Source organism: Desmodus rotundus, chromosome 2 (assembly GCF_022682495.2).
Source record: "Desmodus rotundus isolate HL8 chromosome 2, HLdesRot8A.1, whole genome shotgun sequence".
NCBI lineage: Eukaryota > Metazoa > Chordata > Mammalia > Chiroptera > Phyllostomidae > Desmodus > Desmodus rotundus.
The window spans coordinates 77,319,723-77,342,337 of NC_071388.1; the positions used below are offsets into that span (position 1 = coordinate 77,319,723).

The 22,615-nt window shown below is 40.4% G+C and overlaps 1 protein-coding gene across 4 annotated transcripts in view; it reads left to right on the plus strand.

The window, feature by feature from the left end:
- Nucleotides 1-22,615, plus strand: part of CRYBG3 (crystallin beta-gamma domain containing 3) — a 119,817-nt gene that overhangs the window by 66,890 nt on the left and 30,312 nt on the right. For all 4 annotated transcript variants that reach the window (XM_053918287.2, XM_053918289.2, XM_045193576.3 and 1 more), the window contains 7 exons: nt 5-40; nt 2,160-2,293; nt 4,049-4,175; nt 12,010-12,152; nt 12,267-12,393; nt 13,231-13,263; nt 21,737-21,846. In XM_053918287.2, coding sequence (XP_053774262.1) covers nt 5-40; nt 2,160-2,293; nt 4,049-4,175; nt 12,010-12,152; nt 12,267-12,393; nt 13,231-13,263; nt 21,737-21,846 — 710 coding nt within the window. The remainder of the gene's footprint in view (nt 1-4; nt 41-2,159; nt 2,294-4,048; nt 4,176-12,009; nt 12,153-12,266; nt 12,394-13,230; nt 13,264-21,736; nt 21,847-22,615) is intronic.

A 22,615-nucleotide genomic window follows, 5' to 3' on the forward strand; every position in this document is an offset into this window, starting at 1 on the left:
TAAGGGTGGACTAAAAGTGGAAATGCCTATGAACTTAAAGGTAAGTTTTGAACAGATTCTTGTAGTAGGCTAAAAATTTGAGTATTAATCTTTAAGTATTTCAAACTGTAAAACGGCAAACAGTTACCGTGATATATGCTAGCAGCGGCTAGCTCGTGGATGTGGGAGGGTGGGAAGTGACCGCACAGATGGGCTGCTGAGAGCTCAGGCTGCGAATGGAGCGTGGGGTCAGAATGCAAAGATCGAGGTCTGTACTGAAAACCCAGGCAAACTCAGAACACACCTACTAACAGGTGAAAAGGGGGTAAGTTTGACTTTTGTTTGGAGTCAGATATAGGTGGCAGCCAGACATTTGAGTGGAGATAACTTGCGGGCATTTGGGAGTGATGCTCAAGGAGATCAAGGACGATCAGAAGGTGGCAGATTTTTAATCATGAGTATTTGAAGGGTAGAGGCAGTAGTGGTAGCGGTGCCAAGAGTCAGCGCAGGTGGGAAGGAAAGGTAGAAACAGAGTTACGAACATGTGTGAAGAGACGTTGGAACATTAACTGTGTCTTGGCCAAAGATGCAGACAGGCCTCTGCTGAATTAGGTCACAGCACCTGTCCAGAGGCAGGTGTGGAGGCAGGGATTTATCTGCTTTTCTTCTTTCCTCCAAAACAAGACACAACTCATCCCAACCTCCTGTTTGGGGGCTTCTTAACTTATGGAATTGACTGTCATTCTCTCAGTCACATAGATGGAGGCTTTTGGAACTTAATATCTGAGTGTATCTAACACATCTCGGCTCTATGATGGAATCATACCTATCTGAGATTTTTTTTAAAAATACTCATTCCTGGGTTCCACCCACAGAGATACTGTTTTGGTCTGCAGTGTGGTCACATGTCCCAGAGCTCCCATGATTCTGACTTGTACCCAGAGTTTCAGACCAGGGACCTAATAGATGCAGAATTAGCTGCGGCACTCCCTGAGTGACTGCTGTTTCAGTCTTCTTGTTTGCTGAATCAGAGCTTCAGGTGCCCCAGGCCAGGTCTTCCTTGGACTTTTGCCGCTTGACAGGTTGTAGAGGTAAATGAATGGAATGGCTGTCAGGGCCGCTCACAATTTTCAAGTTGTTAAGTATTAGTTGATAGCTTACTCATGAAAGAATTACTGCTTCTTTCTTAGTTTGAGCGTGTTCAGCATGTGTAGCATGTATTAAACCCAAGTAAAACTGTATTACTCCCAATACAGTGCCTGGTGAAAACTTAATAACAAAAGCTGCAAGAAGAGCAGTGCTACACATTTATTTGTCTGTATAATTTTGTCAGTTTTTAAATGTAAGAGAGCTATTGCCCACTGGCTCCATGTGGGTAAAGATGGGATTTAATTCACCAAGGTCATGGATTGCCAGCTGTGCGCAAATTATGCCCTTAGCCACAAACAGGACCAGTGACAGAGTGTGGATAGACTAGTGTTGTTACCCCTTCCGCATACGAAGGGCAGCTCATGCTTGGGAATAAAGAGCATCCAAATGGTAAAGGAGAAATGCTTGCACCGATCCGAACTTGAAGTAGATGAAGTGCTGGGAATTTGTTTCCTTCTATACTTACCTTCCCCACTCCCAATTTAAATCAAATAGGAGTATAAATACTACAATTTTTTCAGTCATTTATTATTTTTAGGAAGCTTTGTACATAGATTCAAGAATTTGCCTATTCTTATTGAATAGTAATGACCATATAAGCAGTGTTATAAGGAACATCATCTGTTTTCTCAAATCAATAGATAATTCATTATTATGCCCTAGGACCTCAAGAGAGTTTTTATTTCTTAAAGGGACAATTCAATAAATAGAAGGCAGGGTTGTATTAAATCCTAACCACAGGCATTAACTTAGAAAGATAATTCAAGGCAGTTTATCCTGTGAGATGGTCCTCGGATTTGGGTAACCAGACAGTGGGATCAGCCTTGAGTATATTAATCTGAGAGAAGTATACTATTAATTAGATATTCTATCGTTATGATGTTGAAGACTCATTTGTTCCTTGTGAATATTAGACACTGTGATATCTTGTAAGAATATATTAATGAAAAACAGTGATCCCTGTTCATGTTGTTTACTTCAGTAAATCAGTAGGTATCTATTGTAAAATACTTTTCTTTTGTATTTCTCAGGTTATTATTTATGAAAAACCTCACTTCCATGGGCAGTCCAAAGAGTTTAGTGAACATATAGATTCTGTCCCAGATTTTTTAAAAAATGATGGGGACTTTCATGGAATTGGATCAATTCGTGTCATCGGTGGAGTGTGAGTGCCATATTTCCAATAGTTGATTTAGTAGTTGTTTTTTGTCAGCACAACAAAAGTGCTAATCAGAGCAAAACAGCCTTCCTTTGTCTGAAGATATAAGTTCCTTTGATACTATGGGAAATAAAAAATGTATTAGTCACTAACGGCTTTCTGTGAACTCTTGGTATTATAGATTTGGAGATAGATTAAATATAGAAAACAGTTTCTAAAACTTCAACACTTAGTATTGCTAAGCACGGTACAGAAATAAGAATTGCAAATAAAATCATTTTTTCACAGATGGTGAACACGGATGAGAGCCCTAGTTTCAGTCCTGTCTTCTGTTGATCGTGGTTGACTTTCTGTGCTGAGGACATTGACTGCGAGCCCTCCCTCCTTAAAGAAGTAGCCCAGCTTGTCTGTTTCAAAGTCGAGCATTTTTTATAATTACCCTCCGGCCCTGAACTGCTTTTGGAAGCCCCCAAAGGTGTCCTAAGTGTAATCCCAAGTGTAAATCCCAGTCTCAGTCAGCAGTTACTGGGGCTGGAATCCCAGAAGATCTTTGTCCTGACTAGGCTGTGCCTTTTTTATTAATCCTCACCCAAGGATATGTTTATTGATTCTTAGAGAAGGATATGTTTATAGATTTTAGAGAGAGAGGAAGGGAAAGACAGACATCGATGTGAGAAAGAAATGTCAATCAGGTGCCTCCCTTATGCGTTGTGACTGGGGATCAGACCCACCACTGAGCAGCTACTGTGATGTTGCACCCTATAGAAGCAATTCTTTGGAGTATTTTTCATATCTTCACAACTATGGTAGGGGTGGAAAAGAAAAAAAAATACTTGTAGCCCTACCAGCCTTCATTTTGTCAAACTCCAGAATTCAGAAGGCCCAACCCAGGAGCCCAATATAGTCATCCTTGGAACAAATGTGCCCAGTGCAGCTGAAGGCAGATTTCAGCAGGTCAACACATATTGTGGACCCTCTATACTGTGAACACACTGCATTAGCTACTCCTGTTACTCCATAAAATGTAAGTTTCGTGGAGGAGCTTAATATCAGTGTTCTGCACTGATGGTTTTAGATTAGAAGTCACCTGTGTCCCTGCGAAGCAGTGTGCCACGGTGCTTCCTGTTTCCATTCTCGCCCTGATAAGATGGTGGGAGCAACATTTCCCTCTGTAAATACTTACGGAAGTCTTCGTGTACATGTAGGCCCCCAGGGCCAACCCAGTCCGGGCGCATTTCCCACTTCCTCTTTGCTAAACCCCCCTGTAATGTGTTTTAGGTCTAAAGCCTGGTGAGCAGTCCTTTGACTTAAACCCTAAATAAATGTTTATTAACGAGTTATCATTCTGTGGTTCCAGAAGGGCTTTCTCAGTAAAACAAGAATGATAATCTTGGAAGCTCAGCGTGGGTGTGTAACTTTTTTCATTGCTTCTTTGTGCTTTCCATTATTTTTTATTTGGCAAACTGTTCTGCAGCCATTTTGAGACGTGGCATCAGGCCACGCCACGTACACGCAATGAGCATTGCTTTGTTGCAATTCTGCAACAGCCATCCTTTTGTGGGGAAGAGCCTCCAAACTACTGAATATAAAAATTATTGATCCAGGAAGCATACATTTGTCTTTGTAAATGGTAACAAAATAACTGTGCTGCTTTTTAAAATATGGTGATGTGGAACGAGGTGCTTTATCATGATTTTTTTTTTCGTGCTTTCTTGACTACAGTTTTCTTAATGGCTCAGTTGGTGTCCTGTGTATTTCCAGGTGGGTTGCCTATGAAAAAGAACACTTTAAAGGCCAGCAGTTCTTGCTTGAAGAAGGAGACTTTGAAGACAGTACTGCTTGCGGGGCGTTGAGTGGCCCCATCTTGTCTTTCCGGTACTTACAAGCTGTGAGTTAGCTCCCAAATTCTTAATTTCTCTCTCTGTGTCTTTCCGTAAAACCTGGTCATGACCTCTGATAGAACATGAGGTATAAAATGTTTCTGAAACCAGAGGATACAAGACTGAACTGCTTATGTGCTTCGCCTGTTTTTAACTGCCAAAATTACATAGAATGCTAATGTTACTTTTTCACCGATTGATTCCATGTTCTTTGAGCACCTGATTTGATAACTGTGTTGTGCCAGGTACTGGAGGTATAGTGACCCGAGACAGTCCCTGATTCACAGAGCAGGAGTCTGGTAGGGAAGTAACACTTACATAAATATTTAATATTGTTTCACTGATTGGATTGAGCACAAAGTACTCAGGGTAGTCAGAAAAAGGTCAGTTACTCCTAACTGGAAGTGAGAATAGGTTAAGATGACAGCTGAGTTGAAATTTCAAGTTCAGCAGTTAGCCAAGTGAAGATACTCAGAACAGGGTGAAGGGGAAAGGTAGCTGCAGTTTTAGCAAGAGATCAACATGCGTAAAGGCAAGGATGTCAGCCAGTGGTTCTCAGCGTGGGGTGGTTTTACCCTCTAGGGTTTTACCCTCTAGTGTTGGCAGTGTGGAGAGAGTTTGCGCCATCATGGTATGTGGGCGGGGGGTGGAGGGGTGGGGGGAGGGGGGTCGTAGCCGGGGGGGGGGGGGGGGGCTACTGACAGTAAGTGGGTAGAGGCCAGGGATCCTGATAAACGTCTACAGTCCACAGGACGGCTCCCCTACTCCCACCCCCCTAACAAAAAAGGAGTCAGCTGACCCAAAAGTTAATAGTGCTGAGGTTGAGAAACTGCCCTATTAAGTAAAAGGGGGTGTGTCTGGGAAATGTGGCCAAGTCAGGGTGTTAGGGAGAACTTTGGGAAGATGCATGCAGAACCAGATAGAGAAGGGCCTTACATGCCATGTGGAGGAGTTCAGATTTTTTTTTCTTGACTTGATCGTGAGCCACTGATGGATTGAGGCCTAGAGCGTCTGACTAGATTAGCAGTTTAGAAGGCTCTTTCTTGGTGACTGTATCAAGAAATGACATGGTGTGAGTGAAGTATGCAAACAAAAAAACCCTCCTGTCACTAGTTGAAATCTACCGACAGTAGAAAATGTGAAAAGATATGAATACTTACAACTATACAGGGTGGGCAAAAGTAGGTTTACAGTTGTATCTCCTTTTGAATACAGTAATTATTGTTCTTATATTATTATTTACTTATTAATTATTATATTCAAAAGGAAACAATGTAAACCTAATTTGCCCCATCCTGTATAGCTAAAATAATTAAGAAATATTTGATGTAGTCTATGATGATATCCATTGGAAAAATTTGCGTAAATTGACATGTTAATTAGTGCTGCACACAAAATTTGCAGCATTTACAAAAATGATGACACACAGTTTTTATGTAAATAAATCTTCTTTTTTTTTCTTTTCTTTTTTTTTAAATTTTTATTGTTATTCAATTACGGTTGTATGCCTTTTCTCCCCATCCCTCCACCCCACCCCAGCTGAACCCACCTCCCTCCCCCACCTCCACCCTCCCCCTTGGTTTTGTCCATGTGTCCTTTATAGTAGTTCCTGTAATCCCCTCTTCCCACTGCCCCCCCCCTCCGGCTATTGTTAGATTGTTCTTAACTTCAATGTCTCTGGTTATATTTTGTTTGCTTTTTTCTTCTATTGATTATGTTCCAGTTAAAGGTGAGATCATATGGTATTTGTCCCTCACCACCTGGCTTATTTCACTTAGCATAATGCTCTCCAGTTTCATCCATGCTGTTGCAAAGGGTATAAGCTCCTTCTTTCTCTCTGCTGCATAGAATTCCATTGTGTAAATATGCCATAGTTTTTGGATCCACTCGTTTGCTGATGGGCACTTAGGTTGCTTCCAGTACTTGGCTATTGTAAATTGTGCTGCTATGAACATTGGGGTGCACAGGTTCTTTTGGATTGGTGTTTCGGGGTTCTTAGGGTATAATCCCAGCAGCGGAATTGCTGGGTCAAAGAGCAGTTCCATATTTAGTTTTCTGAGGAAATTCCATATTTTCCATAGTGGTTGCACCAGTCTGCATCCTCACCAAGAATGTACTAGGGTTCCCTTTTCTCCACATTCTCTCCAACACTTGCTTGTTGATTTGTTTATCTTGGCTATTCTGACTGGTGTGAGGTGGTATCTCATTGTGGTTTTAATTTGCATCTCTCTGATGGCTAGTGATGCTGAGCATCTTTTCATGTGTCTCTGGGCCCTCTGTATGTCTTCCTTGGAGAGGTGTCTGTTCAAGTCCTTTGCCCATTTTTTAATTGGGTTGTTTGTCTTCCTGGAGTGGAGTCGTGTGAGTTCTTTATATATTTTGGAGATCAGACCCTTGTCTGAGGTATCCTTAGCAAATATGTTTTCCCATACTGTTGGTTCTCTTTGTAATTTGGTGCTGTTTTCTTTAGCCATGTAGAAGCTTTTTATTTTGATGAGATCCCATTTGTTTATTCTTTCATTTATGTCCTTTGCTTTAGGGGATGTGTCTGTAAGGATGTTGCTGCGTGGAATGTCTGAGATTTTCCTGCCAATGTTTTCCTCAAGGACTTTTATGGTGTTACAACTTATATTTAAGTCTTTTATCCATCTTGAGTTTATTTTCGTGTATGGCGTAAGTTGGTGATCGAGTTTCATTTTTTTGCACGTAGCTGTCCAGATCTCCCAACACCATTTGTTGAATAGGCTATTTTTGCTCCATTTTATGCTTCTGCCTCCTTTGTCAAATATTAATTGACCATAGAGACTTGGGTTTATTTCTGGGCTCTCTGTTCTGTTCCATTGGTCTATGTGCCTGTTTTTATGCCAGTACCAGGCTGTTTTGATTACCGTGGCCTTGTAATACAGTTTGATATCAGGTATTGAGATCCCTCCTGCTTTGTTCTTCTTTCTCAAGATTGCTGCAGCTATTTGGGGTCGTTTATGGTTCCATATGAATTTCTGAAATGTTTGTTCTATATCTGTGAAATATGTCATGGGTACTCTAATAGGGATTGCATTGAATCTATAAATTGCTTTGGGTAGTATGGCCATTTTGATGATGTTAATTCTTCCAATCCATGAGCATGGTACATGCTTCCATTTGTTTGTCTCTTCCTTAATTTCTTTCTTCAGTGTTGTGTAGTTTTCTGAGTACAGGTCTTTTACCTCCTTGGTTAGGTTTATTCCTAGGTACTTGACTTTTCTTGTTGCTATATCAAATGGGATTTTTTTCCTGATTTCTGTTTCTGCAGTTTCGTTGTTGGTGTACAGGAATGCCTTTGATTTCTGAGTATTGACTTTGTATCCAGCTGTTTTGCCAAATTCATTTATTAGGTCAAGCAGTTTTTTGGTGGAGTCTATAGGATTTTCCATGTACACTATCATGTCATCTGCAAACAGTGACAGTTTCATTTCCTCCTTTCCAATTTGGATGCCTTTTATTGCTTTTTCTTGTCTGATTGCTGTGGCTAGGAAAATCTTCTCTCTTTAAATTAGATTTTTTTTTAATTAAGATTAGTAGTAACATTATAGCTAAAGATGTTTTCATAACCCTCATTATAATATTCTAACACTTTACATGCCTACTTACACTTCGTCTTCACAAAGACAGTGAGCCACTCATGATTCCCATCTTACAGACACAGAAACCAAGGCACTAAGAGATAGAACCCGTGTGTAAAGCTGATTTGAGGGCAAGGCTGCCTTACTCTGGAGCCTCTGCCGTATCATTCACTTTCCTCATTTACAAAGTGGTTAGCCTACAGTAGCACCTTAACATGGCAAACTGGATCTCATTCAACCAAACTTTGATCAACATTTCATTTGTAGCTATAAATATATGGTCACATTGCAAAATAATGCACATATTAAATAAATAATAACTTACATGAACTTTCAGTTTAGTTATAATTTAAATTTATGTTCACTAAAATATTTGCAGATGAAAAGACTAAAAAATTTATACATATTTAGAAAATTTAGAATTTAAATATGTATTTACTAAAGTTCTTTAAAAACTTATCAAGTTATACTTTAAAAAATTTTACAAGCTCTAGACACAGCATGTAATTAGGTAGTTCTCGTTTTTAAAAGCCGTTTTATTGAGGCATGATTGACATCTACAAAGCTGTATACATAGGGTCCCGCAGAAGTAACGCCTGGTTGGGTGTGGTTGTTAGGGTAATAATATGGGTGTAATAACTTAGTTTTAATTTGAAGATTTCACCTGAAATGTCATTTGGTGTGCTTGAACGTGATATTGTTATGTTACAGAATTACATGCTTATGGTTTTGTAGTAAAAGATTTTGTAATAAAAAGGGGGTGTTATTTGTGCTGAACCCTATATTTAATGTGTACAGTTCAGTGAGTTTGGGGATAGTTAATACCTGTGAGACCATTGCCACCATCAAGGCCATTGACATATTCATCACCTCCCAAAATTTCCTTCTACCCCCTTTATTACTTCTTTGTGTGATAAAAAGACTTAACATAAGGTTTACCCTCTTTGAAAAATTTAAGTATATAACACAGTATTTAGATACAGGATTTAAAACTTGGTGGTTGTCATGGACCTACATACGTTATCAGGCAGAACTGGTGTGAGACATCATTTGCCCACGTGGACTCTCAGATGTCTCTAACCTTGGAAAGAGTGAACTGCTACCCTGAAGATCTAAGTTGAAGTGGTATAAAATAAACAAGATGATAGAGAGAAAAACTGCAGTTTCCTAGTCCTGGATCCAGTGTGCAGAACACTGTAGATCTACTAAGGTCAAATCCTGGACGAATTCCTTGGGGATAACGTGAGCTGTGTCCCGGAGTGCTTTGGAGAGTACAACCAGAAATGTGTTCCTAACTCCAAATGAGTCAGGCAGATGTGTTGAATTGGACTTGATTATTTTTTTAAAGGACAAGATCAGAAGGAATATAGCAGTATTTAGACTCCAGGGATTAAAGAAGGAATTTTTATTCCGTGGCTTCTTCAGCAAAACTGTCTTTGTAGGCTTGTTTCCCCTCAGCTTTTTACTGGTTGTTTTGGATTTGCTTTTGTTTTGATTTTCAGATTTGGGGCCTCTTTTCAGATCTCTCGAACCAGGTGGAATGCAGGGGAGGCCAGTATTGCTCCCAAATTAATGGATACACTAGATTTGCCCTGGTGTCTTGTGTCTTGTTGCCCCTGGGGTGTGGGGAGGGGAGCACAAGAGCTCCAGGGCCCAGTCAGCTGAGGGAGTTCATGGAATTTCAAAATAATCAAACTACTGATCCTTAAGACTTCGCTTTGGTCCTGCAGCAACTGCTCATTGGTTTTCTCTAGCAGTGGGAGTACTGGACCTGAGACTGTATTAAACTATCAGTGGGTTTAAATGCTTTAAAAAAATAAAAGGGAATATAAATTTGAGGTCATTCCATCCTTATTCATTCTTCTCGAGCTGCGGAGCTCCACTGGAATCAGCGTGACTTTCAAAGTGATTTAATTATGCCCAAGAAAGTGGGGATGACAGTGGCCTAGGACCCTCGCAGGGCTTACTCAGGACAGGACTCTGAGAGCCCGTTGCAGTCACCTCCTGAACAAGATAGTTAAAAGATTTTTTGTTAGAATTCTGCCCAGAAGGGGCACCATGGTGATGGCAACTAGTCAACTAGATCAGATGCCGTATATTTGGCAGGTCTGGGGAAAAAGGGAGAGAGGGTTAAAACTAGGGGAGTGGTGCAGAGGGCACTTAGGAGAAGATGGCAGGCAGACACGGTAAGGCACAAAAAGCCACAAAAAGCTACAAGTAGAGGAGAGCGACGCCACTTGGGAGACGCCCGCGGCCCTTGGCGAAGTCTGGGGATGGTAGACAGAGCAGGAGGGACACAAACTCAAGCCATGGGAGTAAATTTGTTTGTGAACTCCTATGCTGTCAGCCCTTGTGCTTCACTACAGACCCTGCGACAGTGGAATTCTCCTCTGCACTCGGCTCCGGGCTGCGTTGCTGCCTCGTGGCCTGTGCCTGCAGCCTGCTTCCCAGCTTGCCCTTCCCCTGCTGTTCCTCCCCACAACCCTCACAGTGTGAGCTGTGCAAATTGCTGCTCCATCGGAGTGCCTCACACCACAACACAAGTCATGTTTGTGAAAGGGCACGAACACCGCACACAGGCACAAACCTGTATGTTTTTCTTTGTCCCATTTGACTCCGACATAATGCAGTGACAGACCCACGGCATTTCTCAGCTTATCCTTGCTCCCCCATTCCTAAAACCCCAACAGGAAGTAGAGAATAGGCAGGCGTGGAGGCAGAAGAAGCAGAAGCAGAGGTGGAGCATTCCAGAGTCACCAGAGTGTGAGAGGAGAGGTCTGTGTAATTGAGAGCTGCTAGAGACCTTCCCACCGTGGCTGGACCTGACTTGGTTGGTGGCTATTGATTCTGGTTCCCAGCTGCCCTGAGCTAGTTACACATTTTCAGGTTGCAAGAGACAAAGGCATGTTTGGGTACTTCGGGTGATGGAAGTGTGTGTTGTCAATACAACCAGGTTTGTTGATGTGGCGCCCAGGCTGTCAACATCATACTTCAGTTGGGAGGCTTATTCTGGGGACTTTATCACTTACGGGCTTATTAAAGCCTTGGTTTCCTCATATGGAAAATGGTAGACATATAGATATGTTCTTATAAAACTGTATATATATATTCTCATATATATATATATATATACACACAAATATATATATATATCACCCAGTATAATTATAATCACTCAATTTCTCAATTGTAAAGTGGGGGTGATGGGAATATAATCTCACGTGGTGGCTCTTTTGAAAACAGTGCACATAAAACTCCCGGTCAGTAGTAAGTATAGGACATATCTAACTGTTAGCTTGTTAAAAACTCTTGTATTTATTCCATCAAGTGGTGAATGCATACAAGCTTATCTTTATACATCTTTTGGACATTTACATTGTTTATGCCTTTTCACTGTTACAAGTCATGCATCTTTGCATATAAATTGACTGTCTAGTTTCTTTAAGGAACTCACCTTAAAAAGGAATTAATTTTAGGCTCAAATAGTGGGAACAATTTCAGTCTTTTAAATATATTTCTAAATTATTTTCTAAAATAGCTGTCCAATGTATATTTCTACCAGCAGTGTTCCCAGACAAAACCGGATTTTAAGATCCTTCTTAATTTAAAAAGTGAAAATTTTGTCGGTTGTTTTATTTTTGAATTTATTATTACTAGTGAAATTAGACATTTGCTTGTTTTTAATTTTTTGTGAATTGTCTGTGTTTTTTGCTGACTTATTAATTTGGGTTCTGAGAGTTTTCTGATAATTTTGCTTCAAATATGTTCTCTGACTAAAATTTTTTTAATTTTCTCTGCATTTAATTCTTTAGTAATTTTTCTTTTGTCAAGCAGACTTTTTTTCCCATTTCTTTTAAGTGCCTAAAATCCTCTCCCTCCTTGCCCATTTTGTGTCCCGTAGCTTTTGCTCCTTAGGCATAAGTGAGACTTTAGTTTCCTTTCCAGTCAGCGTTATATGTGGTAGCCTGTAAGTCCTAGCAATTTGCCAGCTGTTGACTGACTTCCATTTACATAAAAATGTTCTGTTTTTCTGATTAAAGTAAACATTGAGGCTTTTTTTAAAACTACTGGTATGTAGGAATAGTGACTACTAAAATTGTTTCCAGTGCCATTTAAAATTCTTCCTGGAGCTACGTGTGTGAGAATTATCCCACAAGCATGTGAAAATTGTGCAAAGATTTAGCAATCTGTAAAACAAAATGCATATATTTTTCTAAACTTTTCCTCTTCCTCTTTGTAGAATTTTATAGAATCTTCCATCACACTGTTTGAATCTGACCTGGAAAGTGGGAAATTTATTGACATTAGAAATCAGGAAATCTCTGACTTAGAAGAAATTGGCTTTGGCACCGAAACAAGATCCATTCATGTTAAAAGTGGAGTGTAAGTTGTCTTCCACCTCCAGAACCTTGAGCGATTCTTTGGTATTAAAATTAAAATTGTTGGTTGCTCAGTTCTACATCACTGCTGTTTTTTTTTTTCCTTTTCCCCTACTAGATGGGTTGCCTACCAGCAGAAGTTTTTCTGTGGAGAACAGTACGTTTTAGAGAAGGGGAAATACAAATGCTTTTTTGACTGGGGCGGATCAAATAACGTAATCATGTCAATACGACCTATCCAACTGGTGAGTTAAGTATGAACCTAACTAATGCCAGTGGTGTGTAATGGCATGCAACTGAGTATGTGGAACCAGTTTTTAAAAGTGGAACTGTTGAACTGTGTTATATGTATATAGAGAGAAAGTGAAACAGCATATGAATTTCTAGAGACTCCACAGAGAGCTCGTACATGGTATTAGCACATTTATGAAGTGGCTCCCTCATTTGTACAGTTCATTCATTGAGCAGCATTTATTTAGTGCCCCTTATAAGCCAGACACTGTCCTGATTCACTGGAGAAAGGTGGGTAAGACTTCCCCGATGAGTCTCAGTGTCTTTGAGGAGACACATGTTTGGACAATTGATTATAGAGTGATTAGTGAGAAATGAAATGTGTAGGCCGGGGGAGGGGAACAGGGCAAAGGGAGCACTCAGAGCCTGGGGACGTGGGCACCATGCCACAGAGGAGAATGCATCGAGTCATATCTTCAAGGACAAAGACAATTTTTCCGGGCGCAGAAAGGGCGTTCCACAAAAAGCCTGGGGAGTGACACACGCTGCAGGACAGTGTGGGCGCCCGTGAGGCAGTTACAGGAGGGGGAGTGGTGGGAGGTCCAGGCTCTTGTTCGAGTGGGTATTGGGGCACATTTTTCTTCTCACTCCAGTATCACTCAAAATGAATTAGTAATAAATACAATTATTATAAGAGAATTCATTAAGTTATGAGGGTCATGGCCAAGTCAAGGAATCTACTAAATGGGCTAGACCTTCCCCACCACCCCCCACAAGAATATTTTCAACACTTTCAAAAGACAACTAAGATTATATGGTTATAATATTTTTAATGTTTTAATGTTTTTCAGGAACCACTTGGAATAAATGAGCCTTCACACTTGGTATGTTTAAAAACAGCCTTTCCTTGGGCTTGTTAAATTGTTTACTAAGAGCATCTGTGCCCCTCCCCTCAGATAACTGTCTTGTGGCTGTATGTCAGGGCAGTTTGCCTTGTGCATGCGGCCTGTGAGTCCACGAGTGCCCACCGTTCTTATGGGGGATTTGTCCCGTTCCTTTTGTTTTCTTCTGTTAGAGCAGCGGTGTCAGACTCATTTTCACCAGGGCCATATCAGCCTCGAGGTTGCCTTCAAAGGGCCGAATGTAATTTTAGGACTGTATAAATGCACCTACCCCTTAACAGTTAAGTGAGAGCTCAGCGCTGCCACCGGGTGGAAACAAGGTGCCGGGCCGGATTTGGCCCGCGGGCCTGGTGTTTGCCACCTGTGTGCTAGAGGTTCAGCTCTGACCACTCTGGGGTCATTTCGAACCTCTGCGACTCTTGCTTTCCTGTTGGCCTTCTTCTTGAATGTTTTGTTCTTAGTCAGCACAGCATATTATGCTGCCTTAGGAGGAGCAAGCTTACCATGGAGAAATAGCTAGCTGTCTTGGCATGTGTATTATGTAAATGTATTTCTAATACCTAAATCAGATTTTTTTAAAGCACTAGTAAAATTGCAACCTTCTTTATTTCTAGAGTTAGTAGTTTGAAAGATTGGGTAATATTCTGGAGCCTAATGTTTGTTTATTATCCATTGAGGGCCAGAAATTATGCTTTTTTTTTCTACCTTTTAAATTGAATTTATTGGGGTGACATTAGTTAATAAAATTATACAGGTTTCAGATGTATAATTCTATAATACATCCTCTGTATATCGTATTGTGTGTTCACACCCCAAGTCAAGTCTCCTTCCAACACCATTCATCCCCCCTTTACCCTCTTCTACCTGCCTCCACCTCCCTTGCCCTCTGGTAGTCACCACACTGCTGTCCGTGTTTATGAGGTTGTTTTTGCTTTTGTTTTGTTTTTAGCTTAATCCCTTTACCAAGTTAAGCCAGTCAGAGAAAGACAAGTACCATATGAGTTCACTTATATGTGGAATCTCATAAACAAAACAAACTAACAAAAGAGAAACAGACCCAGAGAACAAACCGACAGCTGTCACAGGGGAGGGAGGTTATGGGGCTGGTTGAAAAAGATGAAATTGAAATTGTGCTTATTTAGTGCTTCTAACCACTCTGTGAGGTCAGGATTAATCCCATTTATTGACGAGCTTACTGAGAATTAGAATTTGTGTCACTTCACACAACAAGAAGTAGCAAAGTAGGCTTATTCTATTATCTGACGCAACTTAACCCATTGTCAGCATTTTACATCAAGAAAGACACGTCACGATACGAGCAGCACAGCTATAGAAGGAAAAGGGGATGAGAGAGATCACTTCCTCTGTCTCATTTTAAATAACAGATTTGGAAATTTTTCTGTCATAAAGTCAAATATATCGATTAATTTTAATTATTTGACATTTGCTAGCTTTACATAATGCTGAATATTCCTCTTGAGTCTGTATGTTTTTCATGTTTGTGTCAGTGTTTATATACTTCAGATCAGTTTAGTTTAGTCATGTTTCAATTCACAATGCGTTCAGGTTTTATTTTATGATTAACTCAGGCCTATTAGGAACATTTCCTTTCTAAATACAGAGTGGGGCAAAAGTAGGTTTACAGTTGTGAATACCCAAAACATGGAGTTAATAAAGCTTTTGTAATAACTATAATCTGCTTGTCTTTTTCCATACTAACAACTGTAACTCTACTTTTGCCCCACCCTGTATAATCAAGCTGTTGCTTTGGAGACGCTTCCTGCCAGATGTTTATTTTGAATGTTTGTAAACTCCAACTGTGGACTTTTAAAGCACTTTTTAACATGAATCAACATAACTTAAGTAGTTAAGGAGTTAAACAGGGATAATTCCTAACTGCATATTTTCTGAGTTTTAAGTACAAATAACACTCACATTCTTTTAAGCTGTGCATTCCCCCTCCTGCATCCCTGTTCTCTTTTATGGACTTCCTTGTTTGGGGCAGATTGCTCAGAGGATTTTCCTGATAGTATTTCCACTCCAACTTGAAGAGAAAAGGAAGCAGCGAAGAACATCCAGTGAAATCAGCCCCATTTCACTTTCCCGCATGTGGCTCGGCTGTTTATTGCCTTGTGACATAAACATTTCCGACAGGTTGATAGATGGGTACTTGGTAACATGCAGACAAAGCCTCCCTAGTTTGCCCAGGATCAAAGCTCTTGTTGCCACTGGACCAAATTTTCAGAATGTTTTGTCTTTACTTACCCAAGTAAAAACAAAAGCATTGGCTGACCCTCTGGTTCCATTCAGTAACTAAAAAGTATTTTCTTCTTCACGAGTAGCTGTGATTGTCCAATTGACAATTCAGATGCTGTGTTCGGGTGAAGCAGTTATTTTTTCTGTCTGCCGAATGAGAAGGAAGTTACACCTCAGACTTCAGGTCAGGGACAGGATTATTTTTTTAATGCTGATGATTTGAAAGGAAACTTCAAGCACCCTAAGAAAGGAAAAACCAGAAAATGTATGTGTTTAAAGGTTAAGATACATCATGAGAATTATGCTAATAAAAATATCGTTGATGTGTAGAACACCTTTTCTGAGAAGATTATTTTTGACTGAAGCTCAATCACCAAGTCTAATTGCCAACTCGAAATATAAAGGATCATTACAGAGTTCTTCATATTCAGCAAATGTCCTTTTATTTTTTTCCTCCAACAAAACAAATAACAAACTATGTGAATCATGTTCATAATGTCATCATCGCCCCACCCCCCAGCAAGTCCAAATCAGAATTTTCCTAAGTTAAATCTTACAACAGTGAGTTCCGTTTTCAAGAAGTTTGTAGTCAGGCACTATTCTCTGGAAATTCCAACCAGTTTCCTCTTCGACCCAACCAAGGACTTTGCTTTTCCAGAATCTTTTTCAAGTCTACTTGCAAATATTCGAGGGGAGACCCCACCCCAAGAAAAACGTCTTCTGGAGGGTGGGCCCTTGTAGTACAGGCTTCCTCCCCTAGGGAGTGTGCTAGGAACCCATCTGTATCAGTGTACCAGCTGGAGTTGTTGTGAGAGGCTGTGTTCAGCTTCAGTGAATTGTTTTTGAAGACTCTTTCAATGTGTGTGCCCATCTCATGATGGGTGATTACAAGCACACCTGCTCACATGGCGCTGAGTGTTCAGCAGTTTTTAACCAAAAACGGACACGATCCCCCTGCCCTATGCTCCCTATTGTCCCAATCACATTGCAAGCAACTTTTTTTGTATCTCCAGTTGAAAAAAAGTCTTCAAAGGGAAATCTTTCGCCAATGTAGGAGATGTGAAACAACACAGCAGAAGCACTGAAAGGCATTAAAATTGAAGAGTTGAAAAACTTTTTTGAGTAGTGGAAAAAACATCTCGAAAGGTATATTGCATCAAGTGGAGAGTACTTTGAAGGTGGCTAGAGTTCAAACATGTAAGAATAAATACACATTTTTGTGTAAATTCTTTTTTTGGTGGTCTCCCTTCGTAATCAGAAATTTGGATATCTTTAAGTGTTGAGCCCCTGTTCCATTTCATGTATGATTCTGGCTGAGAAAAAGCAACTGCATATTTCCTGTATTGCATAATTTGGCCACACTGAATTTTAGAGTGATGATAGGATTTTTTTTTTTTTTTAGATTTTATTTATTTAGGGAGAGAGAGGCAAGGAGGGAGAGGGAGAGAAACATTGATGTGAGTGAGAAATGCCAATCGGTTGCCTTTGTACGTGCCCCAGCTGGGGACCAAACCTGTAACCCAGGCATGTACCCTGACTAGCGATCAAACCAACTGAGCCACACCAGTCAGGGCTGATTACAGGATCTTTAATAGTTGTGGTTACTGTTACCATTGATGGGGGACAGGCAAACAACAGTGTTAGTCAAATATCAGCAGGATATTCAAGAGCAGTACTGTAACCAAATTATCCTTACAGAATCCAGAGGCTAGAAATACTCAGGAAGTACTACTACTCCAAGTAAAGAAAGCCCTTCTCTCTAAGTAATCAGGGAAGTACAATTATTGTACAATATGTAATTGACAGGAAAAGTAGGTAACACTACAATATGCGGCAGTATGATGTAACAGAAGATTGGAAACAAGACTTCTGGCCAAGATGGAGGCATAGATAGATACACTTTGCCTCCTCGCACACCCAAATGAAAGACAACAACAAGTTTAAAAACAAAAAAAATAACCAGAACTGCCAGAAAATCAAAACCATATGGAAGTCTGACAACCAAGGAGTTAAAGAAGAAACATTCATCCAGACTGGTAGGAGGGGTGGAGATGAGCAGCCGGGGTAGAGAGGACATGTGGCAAGGGAGCAGCTGGAGGACCAGGGCAAGTGAGGCAGTGGCTGGTAGAGAGGGGGTCCCACATTTGCAAGTGGATAAACCAGGAGGAACAACTGGGGAGCAAGACAAACATGCAACCCCGGGCTCCAACATGGGGAAATAAAGCTGCGAAACCTCTGAAAACACCTGTGGGGGTTGTGGTGGTGGGAGAAACTCCCAGCCTCACAGGAGAGTCCATTGGACAGACCCGCAGGGTCCTAGAATGTACACAAACCTACCCACCTGGGAATCAGCACCAGAAGGACCCAATTTGCTTGTGTGTAGCAGAGGAAGTGACTGAAAGCTGACCAAGAGCTAAGCAAGTGGCATTGTTCCTTCTCGGACCCCTCCCCCACACACAGTGCCACAACAAAGTGAAGTGGGTTTCCCCGCCCTGACAAATACCTAAGTCTCTGCCCCTTACTATGTAACAGGCAGGCTGAGACAAAAATACAGCACAAGTGAAAGAACACATCAAAGCTTCCAGAAAAAATACAACTAAGTGATGAAGAGATAGCCAACCTATCAGATGCACAGTTCAAAACACTGGTAATCAGGATGCTCACAGAAATGGCTGAGTGGTTGCAAAATAGAGGAAAAAGTGAAGGCTATGCAAAGTGAATTAAAGGAAAATATACAGGGAATCAACAGTGACAGGAAGGAAACCGGGACTCAAATCAATGATTTGGAGCAGAAGGAAGAAATAAACATTCAACCAGAACAGAATGAAGAAACAAGAATTCAAAAAAATGAGAGACTGAGGAACCTCTGGGACAACTTTAAACATTACAACATCTGATCATAGGGGTACCAGAAGGAGAAGAGGAAGAGCAAAAAATTGAAAAATTATTGGAAATAATAATGAAGGAGAACTTCTGTAATCTGGCAAAGGAAATAGTCGTCCAGGAAGCCCAGGGAGTCCCAAAGAAGTTGGACCCAAGGTAGCACACACCAAGGCACATCGTAATTACATTACCCAAGATTAAAGAGAAGGAGAGAATCTTAAGAGCAGCAAGAGAAAAGGAGAGAGTTACTACAAAGGAGTTACCATAAGACTATTAGCTGATTTCTCAAAAGAAACCTTGCAGCAAGAAGGGGCTGGCAAGAAGTATTCCAAGTTATGAAAGGCAAGGACCTGCATCCAAGATGACTCTACCCAGCAAAGCTATCATTTAGAATGGAAGGGCAGATCAAGTGCTTCCCAGATAAGGTCAAGTTAAAGTAGTAGTTCATCATTACCAAGCCCTTATTATATGAAACAGTAAAGGGATTTATTTAAGAAAGACAAGATCAAAAACACAAACAATAAAATGATGATTCACAAGTATCAACAACTGAACCTAGAAAAACAAAAACTAGGCACCTTGCAAACTAATGGCGCAGTGTCTTTTTCTCCCTCCATTCAGTTCCGCCTGAGGGGCTGGTAGGGTTGAGCCATGCCCAGAGGGCTGGCGTGGTTTGAAAGAAACTCACCCTTTGTTTATCTGACTCCTCGCCTCTGTTCTAAGCAGCCTCTGAGTCATTTTGTACGTTTATTCCATAGTAATTTAGAAAGGAAACCAAAACAGTTTCCAGCTAGCATTTCACAGGACTTAATTTCACCAGGAGCAGAAACCACGGTTTAATTATTGTAAGTCATAAATGCAGTGTTGGGTTCTGTAGGGACCCATCCCCAGAGCATTGTTATGAGAACCCTTCTGAAGCATTTGTGAGGTGGTCAGAACACAGTGTTACTTTTCTGGGGTTGCTCAAATTTTGGAGGAACCAAATCTCATTTTAGGGGTAAAAATAAACTCAGACCAACATTAAACCCTGTTTTTTAGTTTGGGTAAAGAATAACCCATAAATCAAAAAGATACTTTATGGCAGATTGTGTGTTTGTGTGTGAATTAATGCTTCTGGGTATGAAAACTGAGACTAAAAGTAGAGGCGGCTACTGTACGTATCAACGGAAGCATGTTTAACTCACGTTGTCAGTTGCCCAGGATTTGACATTTCATGTTGAAATAGTGAAGTATAAATCTCCAACAGTATGAAAACAAGCTGGGAATACCAGTAGTGAATGAAGCAGTCATGATCTCTCTTCTCAAGTGGCTTTTCCAGATCTTACTGTGAATTAAGATAATACCTGCATGTAGGACACATTGTATTTTTGGAAGTAAAATGTGATTTACTTTTAGACTCATGTTTTATAAACCTTTAAGTTAAAAAGAAAAAAAGCCTGAAAGAAAACCACTGACTGAAATACCACTAATTGAAATACATGCTCTTAACAAGGAAATTGGGGGCAGTTTCCCTGCACATGCAGAATTGTTCCGACACAGGAAGTCATTCCAGAAGTCTGTCTTGTTTCTGACGTCCTTTCTGTTGCTGTCCGCTGTATGCACCAAAAGGACCCTGGTAGAAGCTTGCTGGGTCACGCCTCCTTACATCAGAGAGTTCCTTGGTGGTTTAATGCTCCAAATACAGCCTGGTTCCAGACTTGGATTAAAAAGAAAAAAAAAAAAAAAATCTGTGCTTCCAAGCAGCTTGATTTTAACCATGATGTGAGAGGCAGTGTGAGGTACTTTCCAGATTCTCCTTACAAGGAGGATTTGTTGCCCAGCTGCTGGGAGGGTGGAAACGAGAATTAGAATAAAGACAAATACCATATGATTTCATTCATATGTGGAATCCAATGAACAAACTGAACTAACAAGCAAAACAGAGACAGAGCAGGCTGACAGCTCTGAGGGGGGTGCACGTATTAGGAGGTGGAGGGACTGAGCAAAAAGGCAAAAGGACTTATGGACATGGACAACAGTGTGGTGATTGCAGTGGGGAGGAGTGTATAAGGGGGCTAAAAGGTAATGGAAAAAATACAATAAAAAATAAAAGTTTTAAATACAAAAAACAAATACAGCCTGGTTTCACAGTAGAAAGTCATGTGCAGGCCACAGCGGGGTCGCGGCCGATTTGTTCTCTCACCTCCCTGGTTTTGGCTAATCTTTGATGTCAGACTAAGCAACATCAAAGTAGAATGATACATTCAGGAAACAATTCCTCATAACTCAGACCATTGACTTCTAAGGCAACCCTGAGGAAGGTGAAGGAGGCGAACATCCGCTGCTCAAAGAAGCCTCATTCTCTGCTTCAGTGTGAGCAGGAGAGAGGGCGATGCTGCAGGCGGTTCACTAGGTGCGTTCTTAGCTACAGTGCGGGCCTGTCAGTGCAGGGTGGACCTGTGGCCCACCTGATTTCAAGGCTCTGATGTATTATGAAATAGTTATAGGGCTTATTAGTTTTTTCTCACCTGTTGTAGGTCCAATGTCGCTAGAATTCCAGTATTATACTCTGGCCTATGGGGAATTATCCCTGAGATTTCATGGATTTTTCTTGACAGAAAGAACAAAAGTAAAAATGCAGTTGTATATAACTGCTAGCTGTACATTTAAGGTATTCCTTTCAGCAAACCAAGTCCTGTAAGCTGAAATGCAAGACACAGGCCTCTTTCTTCCTTCACCATAAATCTTCCACTAATCCCATCATTATCATCTTCACCAGCTGCTCCTTCAAGCTCACAGGCTGCTCATGCTCACTTAATGGGCATGTGCCCACATTCTCTCTCCTCCCTTTTATTAACTGTGGATGTGGAAGACTGGAAGAGGAGAAGAGATGTACCAACCACCCCTCATACTAATCCAGACCCCCTTTGTGTATAGCTCTAAATTGCTTGTTGTTTTATACCTGTAGTCTCATCACAGGGTGTGATAATTGTTTGGTGCGGAGGACAAGGGCCACATTTTAGTGGAGGAGGGACTCTGATTTACTCTTATAGGTAGAATTGTTCTGGGGTTCTGTGCCCAGTATTTTGTGCAAGAGATGTATGAAAATGGTAAATGAATAATGACACTCCTGAAAATGTGTAAGGGAAAAAAGGCGAGTTTAAGGAAAATGTTATCTTAATATGGGATAATTGATGATAGACAAAACTTGAGTTTAATATTTCACTGAAATTTTTATAAGGACATGAAACTAAAGGTTTTATTTTGCTTTGTGATGATATCAAACAGTTGTTTTCTCTATAATTGTGGGTGGGGTTTTGTGTGTGTTTTTTTTTAGCTCAAAGCATTCAGTAAACCAGGGTTCCAAGGTGAATGTGTAGATTTTACAAAAGAAATTTCTGATTTGACTTCATTCACACCATGTTCTTTCAAAGTTCTTCGGGGTTGGTAAGTATGCTTATTGAGTGTTTTCTACTATTTAACAACTAAATGTCTTTGCAAATTTACAGAGATTTGACTGGTATTATTTTTTGCATGCATAGCGAAGTAAGCATTTTATTCATTGATTAACTGCTAATTCACCTATGTTAACTTCACCCAGCTCACATTGTGAACCATTGTGTAATAGGATGCTGATTAGCCCACTTTGGAGCATTTGGGTGATTTTTTTTCTTACTGTTACATTACTTTGTAAATATTTTGAAAGTTTATATTGTATGTTTGTTGTATAATAGAATGCTATAAAAATTAGTGGTTTTGTTCAGATAAGACATTCCTAATTTTAAAAAAATCTTGTTTGTTTAAAGTATTTATCGTCCCCATTTCACAGATGAGGATCCCTGGTTCAGAGTTAGGGTTCCCCAAGATCACACACTAAATGTCAGACCCAGGACGGCTTTGCTCATTTCTATTGAGTCCTATATTCTTCCAGCTGCAGCAACTGACTGGATCTTTCTCACATGTGTATGAAACTGTATAATTCTCAAGCCTAATATATATTTACATATGTGTGTATGTGTGTGTGTAGATTCTCTATGTATTCACTTTTTATTGTGGTAAAATACACACAACATAAAATTTACCACATTAACTATTCTAAGTGTACAGTTCAATGGCATGTCTGTATATCAAATATCTACGTAGTAATTCATCAAAGTCTTTTTTTTTCATTCTTCAAGATACCTTGGATTCATCAATTCTCCTTTTTCTCCTGAAC